The sequence below is a fragment of the Passer domesticus genome, chromosome 2 (assembly GCF_036417665.1).
Source record: "Passer domesticus isolate bPasDom1 chromosome 2, bPasDom1.hap1, whole genome shotgun sequence".
NCBI lineage: Eukaryota > Metazoa > Chordata > Aves > Passeriformes > Passeridae > Passer > Passer domesticus.
In genome coordinates this window covers 111504218-111526688 of record NC_087475.1, presented here as the reverse complement: position 1 = coordinate 111526688, position 22471 = coordinate 111504218, and the positions used below count along the sequence as shown (strand labels likewise).

Sequence of the window (22471 nt, the reverse complement as noted above, 5' to 3'; positions counted from 1 at the left end):
CCCCTGAAATAAGAAAACCATAGCTATGAATATCCTACCTTGGTACCTTGGTTTTCCTGAAGAATCAGTTTCTGATGTAGGACTTGAGCTGAAGACTGTTGCATCAACTGCGGAAAACACAGTTATAATTTGCAATAAATACAAAGTTTCATTGTTAGAACTGCAGCATTTCACAGTTTCTTTGGCATTTTAAATAATTTTAAGAATAGATAAATGGTAGATATTTGCTGGCAGATCTGGCTCTTCATTTTAGGTATTTTTTCTATGATGCTGTGTGAACCCTGTACTTACCTGCTAGTACAGCCAGCCACAATCAAAATTACATATTTTGTGACTGCAGCAGGATTCAATTAATGCAATATATGTAAAACAATTTTTAAAACATTGTCTTGCACTTGCTTTAATTTAATTTTTTGGTAAGGAAGAAAAAGGCCAGCCATGGAAAAAGGATCTTTTTGCACTGTGCTGGCTATTTAGCTTGGAGACTTTTTGATGTTCCTGGGATATATAGAACTATTACATTGGCAAAGTAACTTGTCTAAAAATAACAATAAGGAAATAAAAAAAAAAATTAAAAATCTGTCTTCAGAGTATACAACTTCCACAAAATTTGAAGGAAATTGAAAGCAAATACACTGGTGAAGAGAAATGAGCTAAAGCAATCAGGATTCATGATACAATGTTATATTAATTAGACACTACACTGAACATGATCCAAGTACTACAGTGGACCTCAACAGATAAAACACAATACCTTCCCAACAAGCATTTATAAATAAATCTAGCATCCAGTGTGCTTTACTGGGCACTGTGGGTCACAGTGAGTTCATGATCATTGTAAGGAGACAAGAATTTAAGTGTTACTATAAATCCAGGAAAATTAGAAGCAGCATCATTCATGACAATATACCAAGAACTGCACATTTGGGCCCAAAAATTCTAAGCACATCCTCCTCCAAACCCATTACTGTATGCCACCTTGAAAAGACTTAGCTCTGAATTTGTTATCAACTCCCAGTTTCATAAAGGACAAATTACCCACTGAGCACTGTGATTGCACTACAACAATTTTTTCAGTTAAAATGGTGGCAGTTTGATCAAATAAAGGAGGCTATCACATCTATGATGAGGACTCTCAGTCACTGAAAAATAATATGTTGAATTTATGTCCTAGGAAAATTGAAATATCGAGGAAAAGAAGTACCTTATCCAGTTTTTGCACAGCTTTAAATGACCACAGAGTAGTATTGAAAGCCTACTAAGCATGTATGGATTTCTGAAGATGGAAGCCTTGTCATGTTCTCAATTAACAATGAGAAGGGAGCTAGATCTCAGTCAGATCAGAAAAGCCAAAGGCATAAAAGAAATAAGAATCACCCCAGACATAATACTTTTGATGTTAAATATACAATGCGTTAATAAAGTTCAGGGAAGAGAAGCAAAAGAAAAATGGAAACATTAATGTCAATTGAAAAAAAAAAAAGAAGAAACCAGAACTGTTTTCAACATGCTTACCGTAATACTCTGGAGTTGCAAAAGCTGTTGGTGTCTTATATAATGTTCCTGTCCTCACAGGTGGTGTTGGTCCAGCAGGCTTAGCTATAGTGATAGATGGAGGGACTTGTAGCAACAAGACATTCAGCATTTGAAGGAGTCAAACAGCTTTCTCATTTTCTAAGAGAACTCAGTTTGTGACAACTGCTTCATGCAACAAGTATTGTCATTGAAATCTTAGTAATCCCTCAGCTGGATTTAGGAAAGTTCTGAACTGTGCTAGTTGCAAACATAACCTAATCCTAAAACCCAGTAAGAAATTTCTTTGCTACTTTGAGGTTGTCTTGGAGGACCTTAGTTGGCTAGAATATAACCTGGTGTAATGCACAGAACCATCCTACACAGACTGGTAAAAGGATGCAAAATGACCAGCACTAACACTGCTGTTCCTAGAAAAAGGGGCACGTTTGTTCCTGAGTTGCAAGGCACAATAGCTGAAGTCAGCAAATGAAACTTGGATCCTTCCCTCAAAGATAGGTAAGATTAATTTCTGCTCTCAACACAGCACATACATTAGTGGTGCTGGAACATTTCCAACAATAAACACCAAGTCCTTAACTGTGGTCTGCATTAAGAGTTTAACCACAAAGCAGTACTGAAGCTTACACTACATGAAATTAAGATATACTTCAAATGAAAGCAAAGAAAATGCAGCCAAGTCCAGCATTTTCAACATTTATAGCACTATATCACTCAAGAAGAAAAGTTTTCTTGCTGAACTCATTTCTGTAGTAGGTTCCATAAGTCTGGACAGAAACTAACTGATAGAGGCAATATTATCACCTATAATTAGATAATTATTTTTAAAAAAGTATTTTAGATTATGTGACATTGCTGTTATTCTTCAGCTGTTACCACCTAATAAAGAAAACAGGTTTCTAAGAGGCAAACAATCCATGGTAAAGGTCTTGATTTCTTGCATAATAGCTGTAAAAGACAAGAATTAAATTCATAAAACATGCAGATACTCCCAGATAACCATGATATGACAGTGAAATCTCAACCCTGAAGAATCAAGAACTATATAATGTAGTTACCTCCCCATCATATATGATACAGGACAAGGCAACTGAGGGCAGAACTCTGGTGAGCCAAGTTTAAGGCAACAAAAATCCCTACTTTCCACTGATTTTCTTAATGAAGTGGAAATCTGAAAGATTCTTGCTAGAGTTCAGTTTCACAAAGTTTCTGGAACTCTCATTTCCATTTGTTTTTACCCATTCTGGAGACTTCTAATATCTGCATAGAAACCTTTCCATAATATCCACTGGATGAGTTAGAAAGATTCAAGTAAGGAATTAATCACAGTGTTAATGAGAAATAGGACAGAATCCTGACAGGGAAAATCCAAGAAGAACACTGAGGCAAATTTTTCCTGTTAGTACAGTGGAACTGTCTCCCTCTCCAGGGAACCAGAAGAAACAAAATTACAGTGTTTAAAACTAAGCTGGATAAAACACTAGGAAACACAGAAGAAGGAAAATCTTCTACTGTCCCCACAAGGAAGAACCAGATAATTTAACCAATTTATTCCATCCTGAAAGCCTAGGAAGGTGTGGTAAATGCTGACTACCACATAACCTGGCATCCACTGTCAGGAAAAAGGTTGAAATTTCAAAACACTGGTAAATTAATTAGACACTTAGTGGAGAGAATTAGTACTGACCCCAATACAAGCAAAAGAAAATATATCAGGTCTAAGACTGATGATGTCTTCTGTTTTCTGGGAACTATTACTAAGGAAACACCACCCAACAACAACAAGTACAGACACAGTATTTCAATCTTGGCTCTGCTGATGAATAAATATATAGATTGTCTCATCCATCCTGGAGATACTTGCTACTCATCTGCCACACAAAATACTAAAGCATTATTTAGGTGTTTCATAGCAGATAAAGTCCCAAATGAAATAAGCAAAAAAAAAACCCCAAAAACCCCCAAAACAAACAAACAAACCAAAACAAAAAAACCCCAACCAAACAAAAAAAACAACAAAAAAAAAAACACCACCAAAAAAACCCAACAGGAAATCCAGTAGAGCCATATATTCATATATAGCTGCATATTCTAATAGATAAAGACCTTTACATCTCCAAGGAATTACAGAGATCAATATGAAGAGGAAAAAAGCTGTCATGATGTTAAGCTTAAGGAGATGATAGTTTCTGACTACATGGAATAATGTTAGCCTAAGGATTCTTATATAGAATCCACTGACAGAACATCCATGTGGATACTGAATACCTGCTTCAGGATTAACTTAAAATAAAATAGGAAAGGTGAAATTTTCTATGTCCTCTTAAACCCATACTGAGAAGCCAGAATACTTTAGCACAATATTCAAGGTAAACTCTGCACATGAAACAACTTAGCTTGCTCTACCTCCCAGTGCAGTTAGTTGTCTAGGTGACTATTAGCTCATTTTTTGCAGTGGTTAATGGATGTACCATATATATGTATATGAGCAATCCCATAACAAATAACCAGTTAGGACTAGGCACTGAAGCACAATAGTCAACACCTCCCATCCAACATGCATATTAAATAGCAAAAAAATTATATTAGTAGACATGAAATATTCTTAAGGTTGATCTAAAAGGATGACTTGGAGTGTGCTATTTTGCTTTCAGCTTCCTTACTAGGTGTGATTTTGATATAACTAGGTTAGGGAAAAAAAAAAAGGAACAAGGTTTTTGTAAGAAGACAAAAAACACAAGGCCTGTATGTTCCAAAAGATGAGTTTCTATAGATATCATAGATCAAAGAAATCTATGCTATAGAATTCTCCTATACCCTGCTAGACATTATTATCTCACACACAATAAAATGTTTATGTTGAAAACGCTGAAATACCTGGACTCCCTGGTTTACCAGTCACGGCATTAGGAGGCAGAGGCTTTCTTCTCATTTGTGTAGGTCTGGCAGGAGGTATAGGAGGGTACTGAGGGCCAGGTGGTATAGTCACTGAATGACATTACAAGACAGCATTATTCATTATTTAATGTCAAATTCCATAAAATCAGAAACACACTACAACTTGTATTCTGACTTCTCAAGCAATGTTTCATGTCTGATTTAATATCAAAGGTGGAGAGGTGAGATTAGGAGATGATCTGAGTTGTACTTTCAGTCTTAAATCCCTGAGAACTGTGTGCCATGAAGTTTTAAACAAAGTTTACACTGAAAAAATGTAGTTCCTTTGAGATTTTGCACAAGTGTTTCAGTGATTCACTTTCTGTGTAGTTACTCATTTTTGTCAACAGTAATTTTTTGGCATTCAAATGGATACATCTTCACACAACAAACACCACCTCAATGTGCTAGGAAACATCTTAAGTATCCTACTCACAAAATTTCTGACCTCTTGTCCTTTCTGACTAATACAACTGGCCACCCTCAGCTTGAAGCAAAATATGTAAGAAAATGAAATTATCATTAGGAACACTTTATTCTATGTCATTCAAAACTGGAAAAAGTCGCCTGATACAGTGACATGGCTAAAGACAATTACTGTTGTCAAAATTTCTGAAGCACCCAACTTGGTTATTTCAATGTGCAGCTCCAGCCAGTACCCATTACATTTCTCTAATAATTTCTTTTGACAGTGAGGTCTAAAAGGAAAACCCAAGCCCCTTAATTCATACTTACAAATAATTTTACTGTAATTTCCAGACTATTATGAAGGATTTTATTATGCAAAGGAAAGGCAAAGGAAAAGATTTTTGTTCCACTATTCACCTTTGCCCTTCTTTCCTTAAGAAAATCCAGGAGATATGTGAAACACATTTATGTAACAAAAGCCTTTTTGTACCTAAAAGGAGAAAATGCTCAAGAGTAGTATAATTCTCATAAGGCTGCCAATGTCAACAACCATGCAAGTTGCCTGATACTGAATTCCTGGCTCCATAAGGTACCTCAGGTCCTGTGTGTCAGACCTTAGTTTACCCTATAAATAGAGAGACTGTGGGCGAGAAAGGAGCAGATCCAAAGACTCATTTAGGAGAGCTTTTTTGGAAATACTTACAATATACAACCAGGCATATCTCCATCTCTCTCTCTTCCCTTTTCCTTTTAGGACTCTTGTAGTCACTTATGAAACAGCTGATTTATTTTTTTTTTAAATCACTCAGATCAAGACAGAAAATAATGGTCTATCTAATTTAGGAGGATGTCGTGGTTTTGAAAATAGCATTTCTAGGTTTCATAGTAATTTTTAATTTCCAGATGGAGATTAAAAAAATATGCTTAAGGTCAGAAAAAATATGGTAAATTTTTGTATATATGTCATCATACCCTAGATATTACTATATGGTAGTAGTCATTATTACCTTTCCCCCTGCCTATAATTAGAGAAGGTAGAATTGTCCAAGGTATTTATGAAGTAAAAATGTGCAAGTATTGACTTGCCAATGGTTTCTATCATATTTTCTGAGCAGAACAACTACAACAGTTGCAGGCAAACTAAAACATCGCATTCAGAGTACTGGATCACAATTGAATCTACTGTACTGTACTCTGGAAAAACAAGAAATCCTACTTTTCCCTTCTGCTACTTCTGACAATGATTTGGGTACTGGTCGATGATGCTACCAAATCTAATTGCCAGTGTGTGGAGACTGAACTTGTAAACTAGGATGCACAATAGAACTTAGGGATTTTGTCACTGTAGATTCTTGTAAGGACAACAACCTGGTGAAATGTTCTTATTTAAATAATCTCTAGGCTTCTTTCTGAACGGCGAGTCCTTAACTCAGACACTCTTGATGAAAGAGAAGGATGAGCAGCCTCTTAGGGCAGACATCTTTATTGGGGACACAACAGAGGGATTGAGTGCCCCCTCAGCTATTCTGTGGGTAATACCAAGCTGGTCGTGCAGTGGACACACTGGAGGGAAGGATCCCATCCAGACAACCCTGGCAGGTTGAGCAGTGGCCAATGCAAACCTCCTGAAGTCCATCATGGCCAAGCACAAAATCCATCTCCTGGACTGGGTGCAATCACCAGTCTCAGTGCTGGCTAGATGACAGATTAAAAACAGCCCTGCTCTGCAGATATGGACTTGAGGATGCTGGTGGATGAAAAGCCAGAGACAAACCAGCAATGTGGGCTCTTAGCCCAGGAGGCCATTTGTACCCTGGGCTGCACCAAAAGGAGTGTGGCCAGCAGGGCGAGGGAGGTGATTCTACCCCTCTGCTCTTGTGAGGCCCCAGCTGCAGTGATGCATCCAGCTCTGGGGTCTCCAGTAAAACAATAACATGGGCCTGTGAGGGCAAGTCCATGGAAGGGCCACAAAAGCCATCAGAGGGCTGGAGCTCTTCTGCTATGAAGAAACTCAGAGAGTTGGGGTTGTTTAATGAGGGGAAGAGAAGGCTCCAGAGAGCCTTTAGTGCAACCTGCAGTGCTTAAAGAGGGCTTGTGAGAGAAATGGAGAAAGGGTTTCTAACAGGGCCTGCAGTGGTAGGACAAGGAGAGACAGCTTTAAACTGTTTAAAGGGCAGATTTATTAGATATTAATATATACTGGAAGAGAGTTGGGTTAGATTAGCTATTAGGAAGAAATTCTTTACTGTGAAGGTGGTGAGGCACTGGAATAGGTTGCCCAGAGAAATTGCGGATGCCCCATCCTTGGCACTGTTCAAGGCCAGGTTGGATGGGACTTGGAGCAGCCTGGTTTGGTGGAAGGGGTCCCTCCCAAGACAGGTGGGGTCTTTAAATGTTCTGTGATCTTTAAACGTTCCTTCTTACCCAAACCATTCTACGATTCCATGAATTTTGATACACATGCTAAGGCCACATGAAGAGAGCTGAGATTGCAGCTATACAAGAAAATAATGAAACAGTAGTAGCTAATTTTACAACCATTCCCAACTGCCTTTTATGACTACAGTTCAAGGTATTGACTGACCTCAAAGCTCTAAAAGCTTAACTTTAGACATCAAATGTCATAAAACAAATAAAAGTTGGTCTTAATGTTCCCTCAAATCTATGTGCATAAAAAAACCTTAAAGTCTCTGCAAATCACAAGTTGGATTTACTTAAGGAAACACCACTGCCTGACATTCAGTAACAAAAAGTGTAGAGTATCATCCTTGTTTTGAGTTTACACTTTGCCTTCAGCTGCTACTAATAGTACATCATGCTAGATTTAATCTTTGCGAAGTACAGTGGTCAGACTGAATAAACTAAAAAAGCATGAAACATCAGAACCTGGCCATCAAGATAGGCTCTTATCTTTGTAGAGGTAAATTAGGTGCAAAGGAAATCCAACAGGGATTAGGAACACACAGCAGTTTATAAAACAGTATTTTAAAATCCAGTAACATATTCTCAAAGAAGAAGCTACCTAAAATGAACATCTGCAGCTGAATAATAAATAAAAAAAAATATTTTTCAGTCAGTTTCTATGTCAGAAAAAACCACAGACAAAGCAAATTTTGTGCCTGATAATGCTTATGAAACAGAGAAACTCTTTACACATCTGGGTACTCACCTGTTGTATGTATGTTTCAGTTAAAATGTTTTGATTGTTTTGAAAACATGATTGCAAGACTTTCCAGAAGAGTAAACCCTATAAGTCTTGTATTATCCATGTAAAAAACCCTGTAACCTGATTTACTCCACATTGTTATTTTCCTTCAAGCCTAATGTTCAAATTTTTCAACAATTCCAATATTCAATGAAAATTCCTCATACATGGGACTATGAGTTTGTTATGCTTTTACCTGATTCTCCTTTGCTATGTGAAAAATATGAGTATGAAAAAAATCAGTGCTTACAGTATTGTAGCTGTTAGATCATAAGGATACAGCTCTCGTGGTGAAAATTTCTACCATACCTAGTGACTAAGCAGTGGCTATAAATTATTCTTATTTTTATCTCTTTTAGTAGCATCTTGAAGCCATAAGAATGTGTATTGATGAGGATGATTATGAATGATTTTTTCTTCTCAGTAGAGGTGCTTTGTGTGCAGAAAAGGCATAATTTTTTATTTTTAATAGCAACTGTTAAAAATTGCTCTATTGTTTACTTTCATTAACCTTACCAGAAATTGGCTTTTGCCAGGTGTCAACATATTCTGGAGGTCTTTTGACATCCATGTCAATTGGTCTGGCAGTAGCCTCAGGTGTATAAAGGTCATCTGTGAAAGAAAGGAAATGAAATAAGTATCTGCAGTGTGGCACCAAGTCATGGTATACTTGTATATTGAATGTGTTCAAACTCCAGCAAAACCAACATGTGTCTCATCTATGTTTTTACTGATAACTTGGTGATATCCATTATCTTCTTATTCAGCTAAGTGGAAAGTGATCTGGTTCTACAAAGTATGCAGTTTAATTTCAAACATCCCTCGAGTAAAGCATATTTGGAAAGAGAAAATTAATAAGATGAAGAGGTAACAGATGAGTTAAACCAAGATTATATGTGGAAAAATGAGTAGAGAGAACACTCTAGTTTTTCAGTATAAAATGTCCATTGATTCTTGCAAAGGGCACAGTTCTCCTTCTCCCCATTATATGATCTCTGGTCACCCTCCATATTAAATGGTTAGAGCAATTCTGGACCAAATATATTCACCATATTTGGAGTACAGGAGACAAAGTATACACAACATCCAGTTTGTATATAAGAGAAAGTCCTACTTGAAAGTTATATAAACACATTATTTAAAAAGTAAGTGGCATTAAAAGACCAACACAACTCCTGGTACAGAACAACTGTTTCACATGCTGGTATTTTTAGGATGGCCAAACTGTTAAATTAACATCCTGTCTCTACATAAAATAAGTATATTTGCTTTATAAAGACTGTATATACAGTAAAGCAAGAAGATGCATTGCAACTTCATCATGTTTGTGGGAACCCCGCCCCACACCCTTGCTTAGGGTGTAAGACAAAAACTCCTAAAATCTGTTATATTTTAAAAAAATAAATCTCAATATTGAATTATCAAATTCCAACCCTGTTCCAACATGATGTAAGCACTTCAGCTAAAGATTTCACAGATTTATAATCTGGTTCTCAATTTGTTTTGATATTTCACTAGTATTTTAATGGTATGAAGCAGATAATTTTTCAACTGCTTTACTATTTGACCATTTTTGTTGCGTTTTCATTACAAATCCACAATCCATACATGATAAATAATTTACTGAAGATTAAAGCAAGCTGGGAGTAAGACTTGCAGGAAGCTGGGAAATGGATGCAGGTGATCTGGTCCCTATGTAAAATATCTGAATACATCATATGGTTTTATATAACTGCAAATTGTCTTCAAGTAATTAAAAAGATTAATTAGATCTTCAGCTATACAAAGCACCAGAGTGATAATCAATGTTTCATGTGAATGATGTTCAAGGAAGAAAAGGCATGAGAAGACCAGCACCAGCCTTAAAAAATTAAAAATAATCTTGTACATCATGAGGTAGAGTTTAGTTTCTCAGCTCACCTTTAAGTGAACATATCAACAAAATGTGGTTGCACATTGGCTAATTCACACTAAATCACCCAAGTTTATATTACAAGTCTAAATTACTTTTGCATGTTACAGTCTCTACAGAAAACCCATCTCTATTCTGCTCCTTAGAATCTAATTTAGATTCATAATCTTTCCTGAGTTATGGCAGCTGAAAATGAACAAAATATTGTCCATGTTTTAGTTGGAAGAAGTAATTTTATTTTCTTTTCAGAAACATGCATTGCTGTTCTGATATTAGTAAAGTAGTAACAAAAAATAAGTCAAAGTTTCAAACCACAATACCTTCATGTTGACAAAATCTCCTATTTTGAGTGTTTCAATATGCTTTAAAGTTACATAAAATTTTGTGTTTTCACACGAGGTAACCGCACAACCAAAGTTTTCTGTATTTGTCATAGCATTTGCCTAATGCTATGCTTAATTCTACCTAATGTAACTTGCTTATTAAAAGCACTTATCACATTCATCCAAACTTTTAATCAGAATTTAGAATAGACCTATTACTTGCATATGTCTTTGTGTCTTCTTTTAATTCTGTATTTTTTCCTGGAAACACTCATGGGGTCTGGAACATGTTAAACTAACCTCTCCATCTTTAATTGTAGGAATACTATTAGAAGGGAGGATCATTTAAAGGGAAATAATAGAAAAAGTCCCCTTGATAAAATAAACTGAAATACCTTTATACTTGAGTTCCTCTGGAACTTGGCTATACACACACAGTTTAAAAATAAAAAGAAAATAGAACTCAAAGTTAATGGTCGTTTTAATGAAAACCATGTATGCTTCCCTTTCAAAAGGGAAGCAAAAATGTTGCTCAAAGTTTGTTTGCTGACATTTGTCAGAAAGCTCAGTAATCAGAAGCAGTATTTAAATGGTTAGGATTAAATTTAAAAAACAACCCAGTAAGGTAAGTTACATACACCAACATCTGAATAAAATGGCATTGTAGAGAAAATGACTAAAACATGACAAAAAACGCAAAGGAATGCTAGTCATGAGGAAGAAATCCCTGCCTCTTTTCCACAGTCCAGTTTACCACCTGGCACTGCAGCTGGCCAGGAGGCTGAAGAGCCTGCCAGGAAACCAGCCACAGCCCCATGTGCTGGTGATGGAAAAAACAAATTCCGCTGCTCATCATCTGGGCCCTGCAGCTGCCAAGCCCTCCCTGCATGGGGTGAAACATCTTTGCACTGAGGCTAACAAACCCAGTCAGGAAGAAGAAATGGAGTACAAACAACAGTGGTGCCAGTCCAGCAGGGAATAAAAAGATCCAAACTGGTGTCCAAATAATGGAATATCCAAGAATAAGTGATGTAATGTCTAAAGGTAAGTCTGAAAACATACTGTTGCACATATAGAGCATATTCCTAACAGCTCACTTAAAAATGCTCATCATCTTAGGTCAAAAGTTCAGGATTTTGATAAGCCAACCACAGAAAATAGTAAAAGGAACTTTTTTTTGTCTTTGCTCAGCTGGTAGGATTTGGGGTTCCAGGTTATAGGGTTCTTTCCCAAGTCTTTTGCAGACTTAGGAATTCTTTTGCAATAGGTAATTCACTGTACATTGCTTGGGATAGATACAGAAGATTTCTTTAATTGGTTACTTGAATTCCTTTTTGTGTGAATATATTTTCATGGGCACAGTCAGCCTTGTGTCTCAGACACTGGAGCAATACTGTGATGTACTTGCCTTACAGAAGACTTGGGATTTCACTTACTGATCATCAAGACAAGAACAGACGGAAAAGTTGTGACAAGCTCCAGTCCCCTCTCAAGATGACATAAATGTATGAAATTCATTGGTGATTTATCTTACACTTCTCAGAAGAAAGGTGCAGACTCACAGCAATGTGTCAATGATTTGTTGTGGCAGGGGGGTTGGGGGTACAAAGAAGTGGGCAGGAGATACCAAAGGCCTTTGGTACTTTGGGTACTTTGACTTACAGGGCTTACTTGGCAGCGCACAAAATTTAGCTGAGACATCTACAGCATGTTTCTTTAACTTAGAGAAAAAATATGCTTATTTAACTTGGCAATGGAAACCACTACTGGAAGTATAATTTTTCGGAAGAATTCTAAAAGAAGGTACTTATTTACCAGTGAGTACACATAGCATGTCCAGTAATTAGTAGTTTTGTGGTGACTTCTGACACCATCTACCACAATGAAGCTCTAGTTCTTCCTGGCAACAGGCACTACAACAAAGGCATGGAAATAACAACAAATGATGGGCACACTAAGAGGGCTACTTACAACATGATTGCTTAAAACAATACTTTGGCAACTTAAACCAGCATTAAGCACATAAAACTAGTAGTAGTAGCTAGAAGTTTATACTACTGATTTACTTAGCATGTATTAAGTTTTGCTAAGTTAATATTATTTTAAGTTAATAACCTACCAATACTTCTGCCAAGGTTATGATTATAAGGGAGAAGGGAAAAGCTCAATGTACTGTGTAATGTGATTGTGTATTTGTGCATAATTTCATAATGTGATCATTCCTGGAGACTTGTGTGCATTGTCCTATTCCAGTAATCAGACATTAGAAAGCTCACTTGTATAAGGTGATTTCCAGTGCAAGTTAACAACAAAAGCTTTTGACCCACAACTACTGAAATTGGGCAATTGATGCTTTAACTGGCTCTGATGTCCTGGAATTTGATGGCCTCATTTAATTTACCAGAAGGACTATGAAAGGTCAAAGAACATGTAGCTCTAGCGAAGGTATTCACTCCATATGTAATACAGAAATGTATGCCATACTCTAAACAGGTTAAATTTAATTCAGTTTAAATATACAACCATCTCTGCTGAATTTTTACCATTTCTAACAACATGGTGGGCTTGTGAAAATGAACAGGAATGAGTAGCTCAAGACATTCTATGATCAGCAACAGGTATTAAATTGCCAAATACAGCAGAAAGAAACATGACACAGCCAAAATTATTTAGAATAGATGGAATATCACTCAGACTACCCTAATCTAGCTAGCATAGAAATAGTAACAGGAGCCAGCAATAATATGGGACAATAGAACTTTTTTTGGGTGGTCAGCCAAATATTTGCCTTGAATATGTACATTATTTATTTATTTATATGATTTATTATTTTAAACTTGAATTGTTGGTGAAGAATTCCAAAAATATATATTTAATTAACCAATGGCTGTATTAAAAAAAAAAAAAAATCCCCAATGCTATTTGTATTGATGTAATAAATTAATGCTCTATGAAATAAAAAATATATGGATTCATTTTGAATTAACACTGAAAATATTATGTTGATTGGATGGAAAAATCAAGTACAACTGAAAAAGGTTAAATTATATTTCCTTCAAGCAGACATATACTTTTAATAAATCTTTGTGGTTAGGGATGTTTGTTATCTGTTGGTTAAGGACTTGTAAACTGAAGCTCTCACTGTCGCCTGCCATCCACCAACATGGAATTTTTTGGTGCTGAAGTATCCAAGCCTGAATACTGCACAGTCCAAATACTGCATGGGCTGAGTGTGAGTAGGTCTGATGCAAACACACCACGGGCACAGGGAGTACCTAGAGAGATACTTGGCTTTAAGGCTTCCCTACCAAGCCTCCTGACTTGGCCTCCAACAAATGGGTGATCTTTTTCAATGAAGCATTTTCCAGTACTTATTGTGGATCTGACATCTAGAAAACATTAGGAAAGAGTAGCCACACAGTAATAAATCTGTAAATTTACACAGACGAGTGCCAGTATAATTTCATAATCACCCTCAGGAATTGTATAACAAGATCAGTAGAAGCAATTACACATGGTACTCTGAGGAATTAAATCTAGAATAAAACACAGAGAGATATTTTGCAGAGTTCAAGATGACATGGGGAAGCCACATTCCAGTCTTTTATTGATAAATTTAAAAAAAAACTACCCCAACCCCAGAACTCTACCTGTTGTTGGCATAATCCACTTTGGCAGTCCAGGTGCTTTTGTTCTGACTGGTGCTGGTGTGGTTTTACTAAAAGCTGTGAGAGAGTTTCAAAGGAAAAAAGGAAAAAGAAGAAAAAAGAAAGAAGTTCCATGAGAAAAATACCCAACAGACTTCTATGTGATGCCAAGAATTCCACACTAGAGAAGAAGTAACACCTGCTGTGATGACACACATAGTTTTGGTTTCATTTCTTTTTCTTTTCTTTTTTCTGTTTTGGAAAGGCTTTACCACTAGACTTATTAATTGATTGAAAAATATCCCCTTTTTTTCCTCCCAGCAGTACTTAAAATTCAACTAGGAATAGACAAATTTAATTAACTATTTAACCTCCTCCCCATCCTAGACTGAATAAACAATTATTACCAGGTCTGGTCTGTGATTTATCCGAAGGCTGTGGTCTTGCAGAAGTCAGACGAGTTTTATGAGGTGCTAAAAGAAATAAGGTCCTGTTTCAATGTTGTGTGTAACAGAACACGGACAGCACAGTGCAATTTGCCAGACAAAAAGGTCCATGCACCAATGTGATACAGCAAAATGGACACATGAGAGCTCTATGAGTTCTACTCCAAAATGCATGTGGAAAATGCTAGTTTCTTTAGTGGCCAGATGACTCCATCATGCAGTCTGACCAGTTACATTCATATGTAGGTTTAGGAAAAAGATGTAAAATATTTACAGCCAGTTACCCAACTGTATATGGATACAGAGTTAGCTCTGCAAGGTATCCATGGCCTTAAGACATTTAATTAGGTTCTGTAAAAAACAAACAAACAAAAAACCTCAAAATAAAACACTGAACTGAACCCCCCAAACCAAAGACTTAGATAAAACTGTGAAACACTAAAATATTGCTGAGAAAACAACTGGGGGCTTTCAATGCAGACAGTGTGCAGGGCAGATAAAGAACAGTATCATCAGCAAGGCTGAAATGAGAAGCCCTCAACCTTTATTATTGCCTTTCACTTGAAAAATAATTTTGATAGTCTAGATGTTATGGGATCTGTGGAAGCTGAAAGCATGAGCAGTAGTCACTGTAAATCAGCTCTTTTAAGTAGAGCTGGTTGTTTGATATTCAAGACAAACATTTGACTCATAACACTTAATCCAGCCTCTCCAAAGGATCAGAGAAAATACAGGACAGAACATATTACTCACTTTTAACATTTAGATTGGGGAAGTTATACAGATTTAGATTTTGTAAGGAAAAAGTTGGAACTCAGTTACATTGATGTTTGCCACACTACATACATATGAGTATCCAATATACAGCTCTAATACTGTTTAAGAACTTCATATAATCTTTGATATTTGAGGCAATACTGTGCAAATCCCATTTTCAGAGAAATAAACTAAAATATTTGATAAGGGGAAAAATAAATTTTCATATTACCTATTTGAAACAGTTAAATTAAAAAGGTAATAATGAACAGACCATTAAACATTAAACTGTGCTGATTTTACTTAAGATCCACAGACTCTCAATAAAACAACTTAAGAAAATTTTAAAAAATTACCTGTATTGAACCAAGGAATTTCAGTTGCTTGACCAATTTTGGGCCTGGGTGAAATGTGGTATGTTTCAGTGGGAACTGAAAATGGACATATTACTGCTTAGCAAGTGCAAATGATTTCCTTTTAAACATAAGACATCACAGGTGGAAAGGAAATTCAAACTGTCTGTGTAAATCATAAACAAAAGAGTTGGTGCTAGAAACCTGGCTGAAAATCATGCTTTTATACATGTAAAAGACTTTTCGAGTCTGGTAAGGTATATATCATTAGTAAGTCAGACAAAACCAGAAAAGATGATAGGGCAATGCCTTTTTACATGACCCCTCAGCCTCATACATGTAGTACTTATTTCTATAAAGAATCGCATGAATAAGAAAAACGGCTGGAAAATTAAAACCAGCAATATTTTGTACATGCACTGGGCTGTAACTAACAAATGAACACAACAAAGGTATATTAAGGCATTTCTGTTGATTAAAGTGTAGATTTAGCCATATAGCAAAAGCAGAGAAAGTAAAGATTGATAAAAAATAAACTGATGTAATATTCTCATTACCCAAAGTTATTTTGGACCCATCAACAACATGAACTGTTACAAGGTTAATTGATCCCAGGTGTGTTGCCCTTGGAGCTATAAAAAATAAACCATTGTTCTGTGAGAAGGCAAATAAAAGAAGTTGGATTTCATGAAGGATCTGTCTCCATTGTTTCCTAAAAACCTATCTGCACATCTGCTAGGACAATTTTAACAGACATGAGACAGGCACATTCTGATTAGTCTGGATGTATTTTCATGCTGACAACCAGACAGTGCAACTATTCTGCTGGGCCCCCACTAACTTCAGAACACTTGCCCTAAACCTGGAGTTCTGCCAGTCTTTGGTCTTTCTCATACTTGTTGATTAACTTACACTTCTCAAAAAAAATTCTAGAAGTTATGAGTAATGTATTTATTTTTCAGACCTCACTCAAATTTGAATTAATTAATTGAAAGGTCTCTAAGTTGCTGGATGAAAAGGATAGACTGGCAGGCAGAGGCACACACTGCATGGCTCTTTGTCTCTCAGAAATAAGGTAAAAATATGGAAGCTGGAAAATAACCTACTTACTCATATAAGGAGCCGTGTCTAAAAAGTGTCATTTATATTTCACAGTAAACATTTGATTACAATTTTTCCTACCAATAGCTTGTTTTGCATATACACCTTTATAATCACTTAAACTTTAAATATAAATTTTATAATTATTTTAAAAAGGCAAAAAATAAGCCTCTAAATTCTGTTCTCTAAAATTCTTTCACTAAAACTAAATTTGTAGTGGTACCAAAAGATGGCACTTGTTAACTATGATATGATTGCAATTAGCTCTTATTCAACTGAGACTTAGGATCTAACTTGGTCGTTGACCAGCCTTTCAAAACAAAGTATTTATAAAAGAAATCTTTTTTCTGGACTGTTCAGTTTGATGTTCACAGTAACATATATGTACATATGGTGTATGTATAGATAGAATATAGTTCTTGAATGAATAGGGTCTCTGCTTGAAATCTCTCTGGCCATAAAAAATGGACAAGGAGAAAGAAGTGGGGGGGAAATTACTAAACTATTAATTAAGCTTTTTTTCTAAGTATGAAATTTTATCAATTCAAAGGTTAGATCAGAGAGAAAGAAAGATATAAACATGTAGTCTCTCCTCACCTAACTATATTTTTCTCCTGTTAACTTCCTCCTTAGCAATTTCTATTGAAATAGATCACCTCATGGTAAAGCTCAGATATCACCACCCTTCACCATCCTTCACTACAGATGTGTATCCCTGAATCTACCATGGTTACTGCAAAATCACTGGTATTGAAGGCACTTCTACTCTTAGCAGGTAAAATATCTTGGACTAAAACTCTGTAACCCGATTTTCAAAAGTATTTGTGAAATTGAATCAGATGTATTTAGAATAATAAAATTCCCCAAAATAAAAGAACTTTTTGAATGCAAGCACAGAAATATATTTTAATTACAATTAATTAAATTTCTCACATTTTTTTGGATGGCTACTAAAACCATTCAACTGCTTTCCATAGAAATTGATCCAATCCTTGTGCATTCACTTTGATATAATTTATTAACAAGTTCTCAGCTGAACAATGATACAAAATTCTGTCTACTTATTATGCATGCCCCATGACTGCAAAACTCAGTAACAGCAGAAATATAACTAATGCAATGCCACAGTAACACTTCTAAAGTTACAAACTGTAAATTACCAGGTTTAGTTTGTGGTACTTCTGGCCCAACAGATGTTTTGGATTTGGAAGGAATGAGCAGTGTTTCTTTTGGAGCTGAAAGAAAAGGAAAAAGATTATTATTGTATTCTTCAGGAGTCATGATCCAATGCCATACTTAGCCCACAGAAAATGCATGCCTCAAATGCCTGAAAAAAAGACAATAACAATTCCATGGCTTTCTGGAACCTGAAAGAAAATTACTAGCCAAAACACAGAAAAGTCCCAGCAGTGCGCTGTAGGATAAGTTGAGTTAGGGGCTAAAATTCTTTCTCTAAAAGAAAAATTAGGCCACTGACTTTGATTGGAGATCTGACAAATACAGACTTCTGATCATACATAAGCTGTAGGCTATTTTTGCTTTACTTGACAAACAGAAATGAGAATCCCCTGTGCTAAGATACACGCACGTGGCAGCAGAATGAAGGATAATGGACTGGTGTTATATAAATACCACATGGGAGCATGTTCTCTAGAAATTTCTCCACTGAAAAATTAGAAATACCTGCATCTTAATGTTAAGGAAACTTATTTACCCATTGTTGCCCTTGAAAGACCAGTGGTAGTAGAAGATTTTGTAATAATTGGTTGTGGAGTTGTCGGATGTATTGCTGTTAAGGAGAAAATGTGAAAAATCTTAGAATACTTATCTGTAATCTAAACAAAGCAGCATTTTCTAAAACCAAACTAAGTCCCAAAACCAAACTAATGTCCCAAACTAAGGAGTAGCAGAATATCTGCTGACAGATATAATTATCTCTCTGTTAACTTCTGCTATACATTTATACCAAAAATGGGAAGCCACACAGCCCTCCATAACTATTTTAAAAGCTATTTTCATTTCAGTAAAGCAGACAATGTCTGTTGCTAACTGCACAAGAACATTGTAAAGAAGTTCTGTTGCATTTCAAGAAACGATTAAAAAAAATGCTCACAGAGGAGCACCCAAGATTACCAGTAATCACAGAGAGCTCAGAGACCTGCCTAGTCACTGAAATTTGTCAATACCCACATTACTACATTTCAGTCATCATTTGCTATGTGTAATAGACAGAGGAATGCCATTATATATATTATACATATCTTACTATTATTTGTAGTGCAGTTTTGGCTTATTTTTGGTTTATCATCTGAAGTGTAATTAATGCATTTGTTTCACCACAAAACTGGCTATGAATAATCCCATTAAGAAGCACAAAACCTGAAACGTGGGGAAAGAATGATTGACCACAAAATTAAAATAACGACTCCATTACCAGGTTTGGTGTATGGCACTCTTGGTCTTTCAGTTGTTTTTCGTTTGGTATGAATGAAATCTTTTTCAGTTGGAGCTAGAATAAAAACAAAAAAGCACCCAAAACAATAATGAAAAAAACACATTGCTTTTCTCGGTGCACAAGGAACATAAGTACGATCTGATCTAGAATAAGGCAAATTATATAAGAATAAGCTGAAAGCTGTAATTCCTGCAAAGAAAGGAAAACAAGTTAAATGGCCACTTACACAAGAAGACTTCTACAAAAATATATACAAATTTGTAGCTTTGCATCAAGCAGACTGGAATATAGTCATTAACGTCATCATACTGTAATAGGACAAAACTACACAGTGGCAACTTGTGTCTTCCTCATCTGCCACGCATGAGTACATGAGGACAGGATTTCTTTTTCAGTGGAACATTTGTGTCAAACTTGATTTCTAAATTAAATTCTTTTGTTCTTATGTGGGAACGATTTAATATTGTTGTCTTCACACTATTCAGATAAAAGAAGTCTTGTAAGTAAAAGTAGGAATCATTGTAGAAAAAGTAGGAAAAGGTTATCTTAGCACTTTTCAGTCTGTGGTCTACACCAGTGTAAGAGGTCCAAAATGATCTGCCTTAGCCTGTGCAGTTTTCATCCCCCTTGCTCTGAGGAATCATTTTCTGCAGTGACTGTTACTCAGGTAGCTCAGGTGTTTACAACAGGGCACCTACTTCATAAAGCTAGATGAACAGATACTGAATGAATACTAACCCAAGTATCATTGCATACAGGGAATATAAATTGGAATAGAAACATGTTTAAAAGCAGTTTTAATTTCCTCTTCCTCAAAAACAAAAGAAACAGAGTTTGAAGACTGTAAAATGCCTATTAATACTTCATTCTCAGAAAATCACAGTCAAGGTCTGTCTCTGAAGCTGGGGACAGAAAACTGGTTGAACAACAATTGATCAAGCAATGCTCCTGCTCCTGGATAGTGCTTGGGTTCAGTGACCTTTACTTGGTCCACATCTGACAATTAACTTAAGAAGGAAGAACACTCAGCTAAGGTTTCATATATTTAAGCAAGTCTTCCCAACACAGATCACTAGAAGAAAGCAGAGAGGATGGTTTCAAGAAGCAGAGTGGGATTTAGATGGTCACACAGCCGGTCTGGAGACTATGCCGCTGTTGAATTTTTTTCTGTAAATTCAATTGCCATATGTTAGAATTTTTTTCTGTAAAATTAAACGATGAGGAGTGAAGAAGAAGAGTATTTTGGAATGAAATTATCCACTATTCACATGAAGATTAGGGGATTAACTCAGTTGATTAGAGCATGGTGATAATGCAAGGGTTGTGATGGACCAGTTCAGAGTTGGACTTGATGATCATTATGGGTCCCTTCCAACTCAGAATATACTGTGATTCTGTGAAGCATCACTATCTGCTCTTTAAAGAAAGTCCCCTTTTACTGGAAAATAGATAACATCTGGAGGAATTGCATCATCCTGACTGGAAAGGCTAGAAGAGGAGGAAAAGGACCTTTGAATGTAAATGAGTTCATGCATTCTTACCCTTATCAAGACCAAAGAGCAATTAAGTATCTACAAGTAGAGCAAAATTTCATTATTAGCTTTTAATAAAATATAATAAGCTCTCTCTAAGAAGATATTCTCTAAAAAAGGTGTAAAATAGAATAATTAATTACGAAATAACAGTTACCAAATATTGCCTTTGTTCTTTCAGGAATATGAGGAATTGTAGTAGCATCTCGTTCATCAAAGGTTGGAAGAATCTCTGTTGGAAAAAAATGTCAATAAATTATCTGAATAATGAAAGTAATCTCCCTTTCCTCCTTTTCTCAAAAAACCTTTCAGCACTATACTGCATACAACAGGAAAGGGATGTTTTAAAACAGCAATGAACATTTACCCTCAGAAATTTTTGGTTAGGAAACAACAGTAACAAATTTTCAGTGAAATAACTGATTACATTACATAGGTCAGTTGGATTTATGATGGGGAGTCACCTAAGCAAAATGTAATTGAAGGAAATCATCACTCTAACCTGGGTGAAAATGCACGTGTAAAGAAAAACACTGCAACAGTGTTAGGAGGTTTCTCTCATAAAAGCTTCAAAAACATGGTGCAAAGTATTAAAGTGTGTTGCTCAGATAGAAGCTGCAAATAACTTTTTATCCTTGATTAAAACATTGAGGTTTATTCTATTTCTTCTGTTAATTTCTGCATAAAATACAATAATTCTTGAACTGTTGACATTTCCATCAGATTTAATTGCATCCCTGCAGAGGTTTCTTAACCTAGAATAATAACCAGTTAACAGGGGATGTACTGGTCATTATTCCCCCCATTGCCACCCCAAAAGCTATTGTTCAATTATCCACTGAAGCTTCAAAAAGACCAGATAATTTACCAGGCTTCCTGTATGGAGCATCTGGGAGGGGAGTTGCTCTAGGTTTAAAAGGAATACGTTGTGGTTCTTTAACAGCTGAAAGAAAAGATCTGTTTTAAGGGTTTATACTTTGACAAAATTTTGTTTGTACTTTGACAAAAGTTTGTTGCACAGGCACTGCATGTCTCATGCTCGCAAAGAAAAAACAATCCCTGCATCACAGCCTGAAAAACTGAGTGTCAGATACATATCAAGAACATGTCAGATACATGTCAGAAATTCAAGAGAAAACAAAATCCTGAATGAAAACATGAGAGGAAAATTAATCAGGTAAGCAAAATCTGGAGTCAAGCAACAAAGTCAGAAAGAGCACAGACAAGTACAGGGAATATATTTCCGTCTGTATTTCAGAACCCATAACTGCCACACCCATGGTGTGCTGGTCTCCTACAAGTGTCGAAGGAATTACAAGGTGTGTGACAGGGAAAGAAATTTTATGTGAAGACAACAAACCAGTTAAGAATCTTTCAATACCTGCAACAGAGTAGAATGTAGTTCAATTAGCAGAAAAGAAAACAATTCAAAACCATAAACAGATTATGTGAAAAACAGACTAGTGATAAATAAACACTGACCCAAGGAGTAGTGAAAAATATTAATGACCAGATCAAGGTAACAAATTTACCTGCTGCTGTCTGTTGTTCAACTGTAAATGCACTAAGTGCAAAAACTCCATAAAACAATAAGATACAGAGAGTTAGTGGTGGATATAAATTAGTGGTAAAAATACTCCCTTTGACATGACTGCTTTGTTTTCAATTTGGAATGGATTTTTTTTTCCTTTTCTTTGTAAAATTAGTGAATACACACTCAAAATAATGTTCAATGGATACTCTCAGAACTGTTAGAAGTTACAGAGAGTTGGCTGTTCATTAGTATGTAAATCCCTATTAAGTTTATTTTTGAGGGTGACATTCCATTACCAGGTCACACAAACCTATCAGCAGTTTCAGCTA

The 22471-nt window shown here is 35.9% G+C and overlaps 1 protein-coding gene across 50 annotated transcripts in view; it reads right to left on the bottom strand.

The window, feature by feature from the left end:
* The window catches only part of ABI3BP (ABI family member 3 binding protein), a 161549-nt gene that overhangs the window by 20966 nt on the left and 118112 nt on the right, over positions 1–22471 (bottom strand). For 41 of the 50 annotated variants that reach the window (XM_064410698.1, XM_064410709.1, XM_064410708.1 and 38 more), the window contains 13 exons: positions 21477–21551; positions 20766–20840; positions 19056–19130; positions 18336–18410; positions 17782–17856; positions 16078–16152; positions 15524–15598; positions 14373–14438; positions 13969–14043; positions 8600–8695; positions 4411–4521; positions 1516–1599; positions 39–107 (listed from right to left, as the gene is read on the bottom strand). In XM_064410698.1, the coding sequence (XP_064266768.1) occupies positions 39–107; positions 1516–1599; positions 4411–4521; positions 8600–8695; positions 13969–14043; positions 14373–14438; positions 15524–15598; positions 16078–16152; positions 17782–17856; positions 18336–18410; positions 19056–19130; positions 20766–20840; positions 21477–21551 (1026 nt within the window). Of the gene's footprint in view, positions 1–38; positions 108–1515; positions 1600–4410; positions 4522–8599; positions 8700–13968; positions 14044–14372; positions 14439–15523; positions 15599–16077; positions 16153–17781; positions 17857–18335; positions 18411–19055; positions 19131–20765; positions 20841–21476; positions 21552–22471 lie in introns of all 50 variants that reach the window. The other 9 variants (XM_064410682.1, XM_064410703.1, XM_064410705.1 and 6 more) reach the window with 9 other exon arrangements.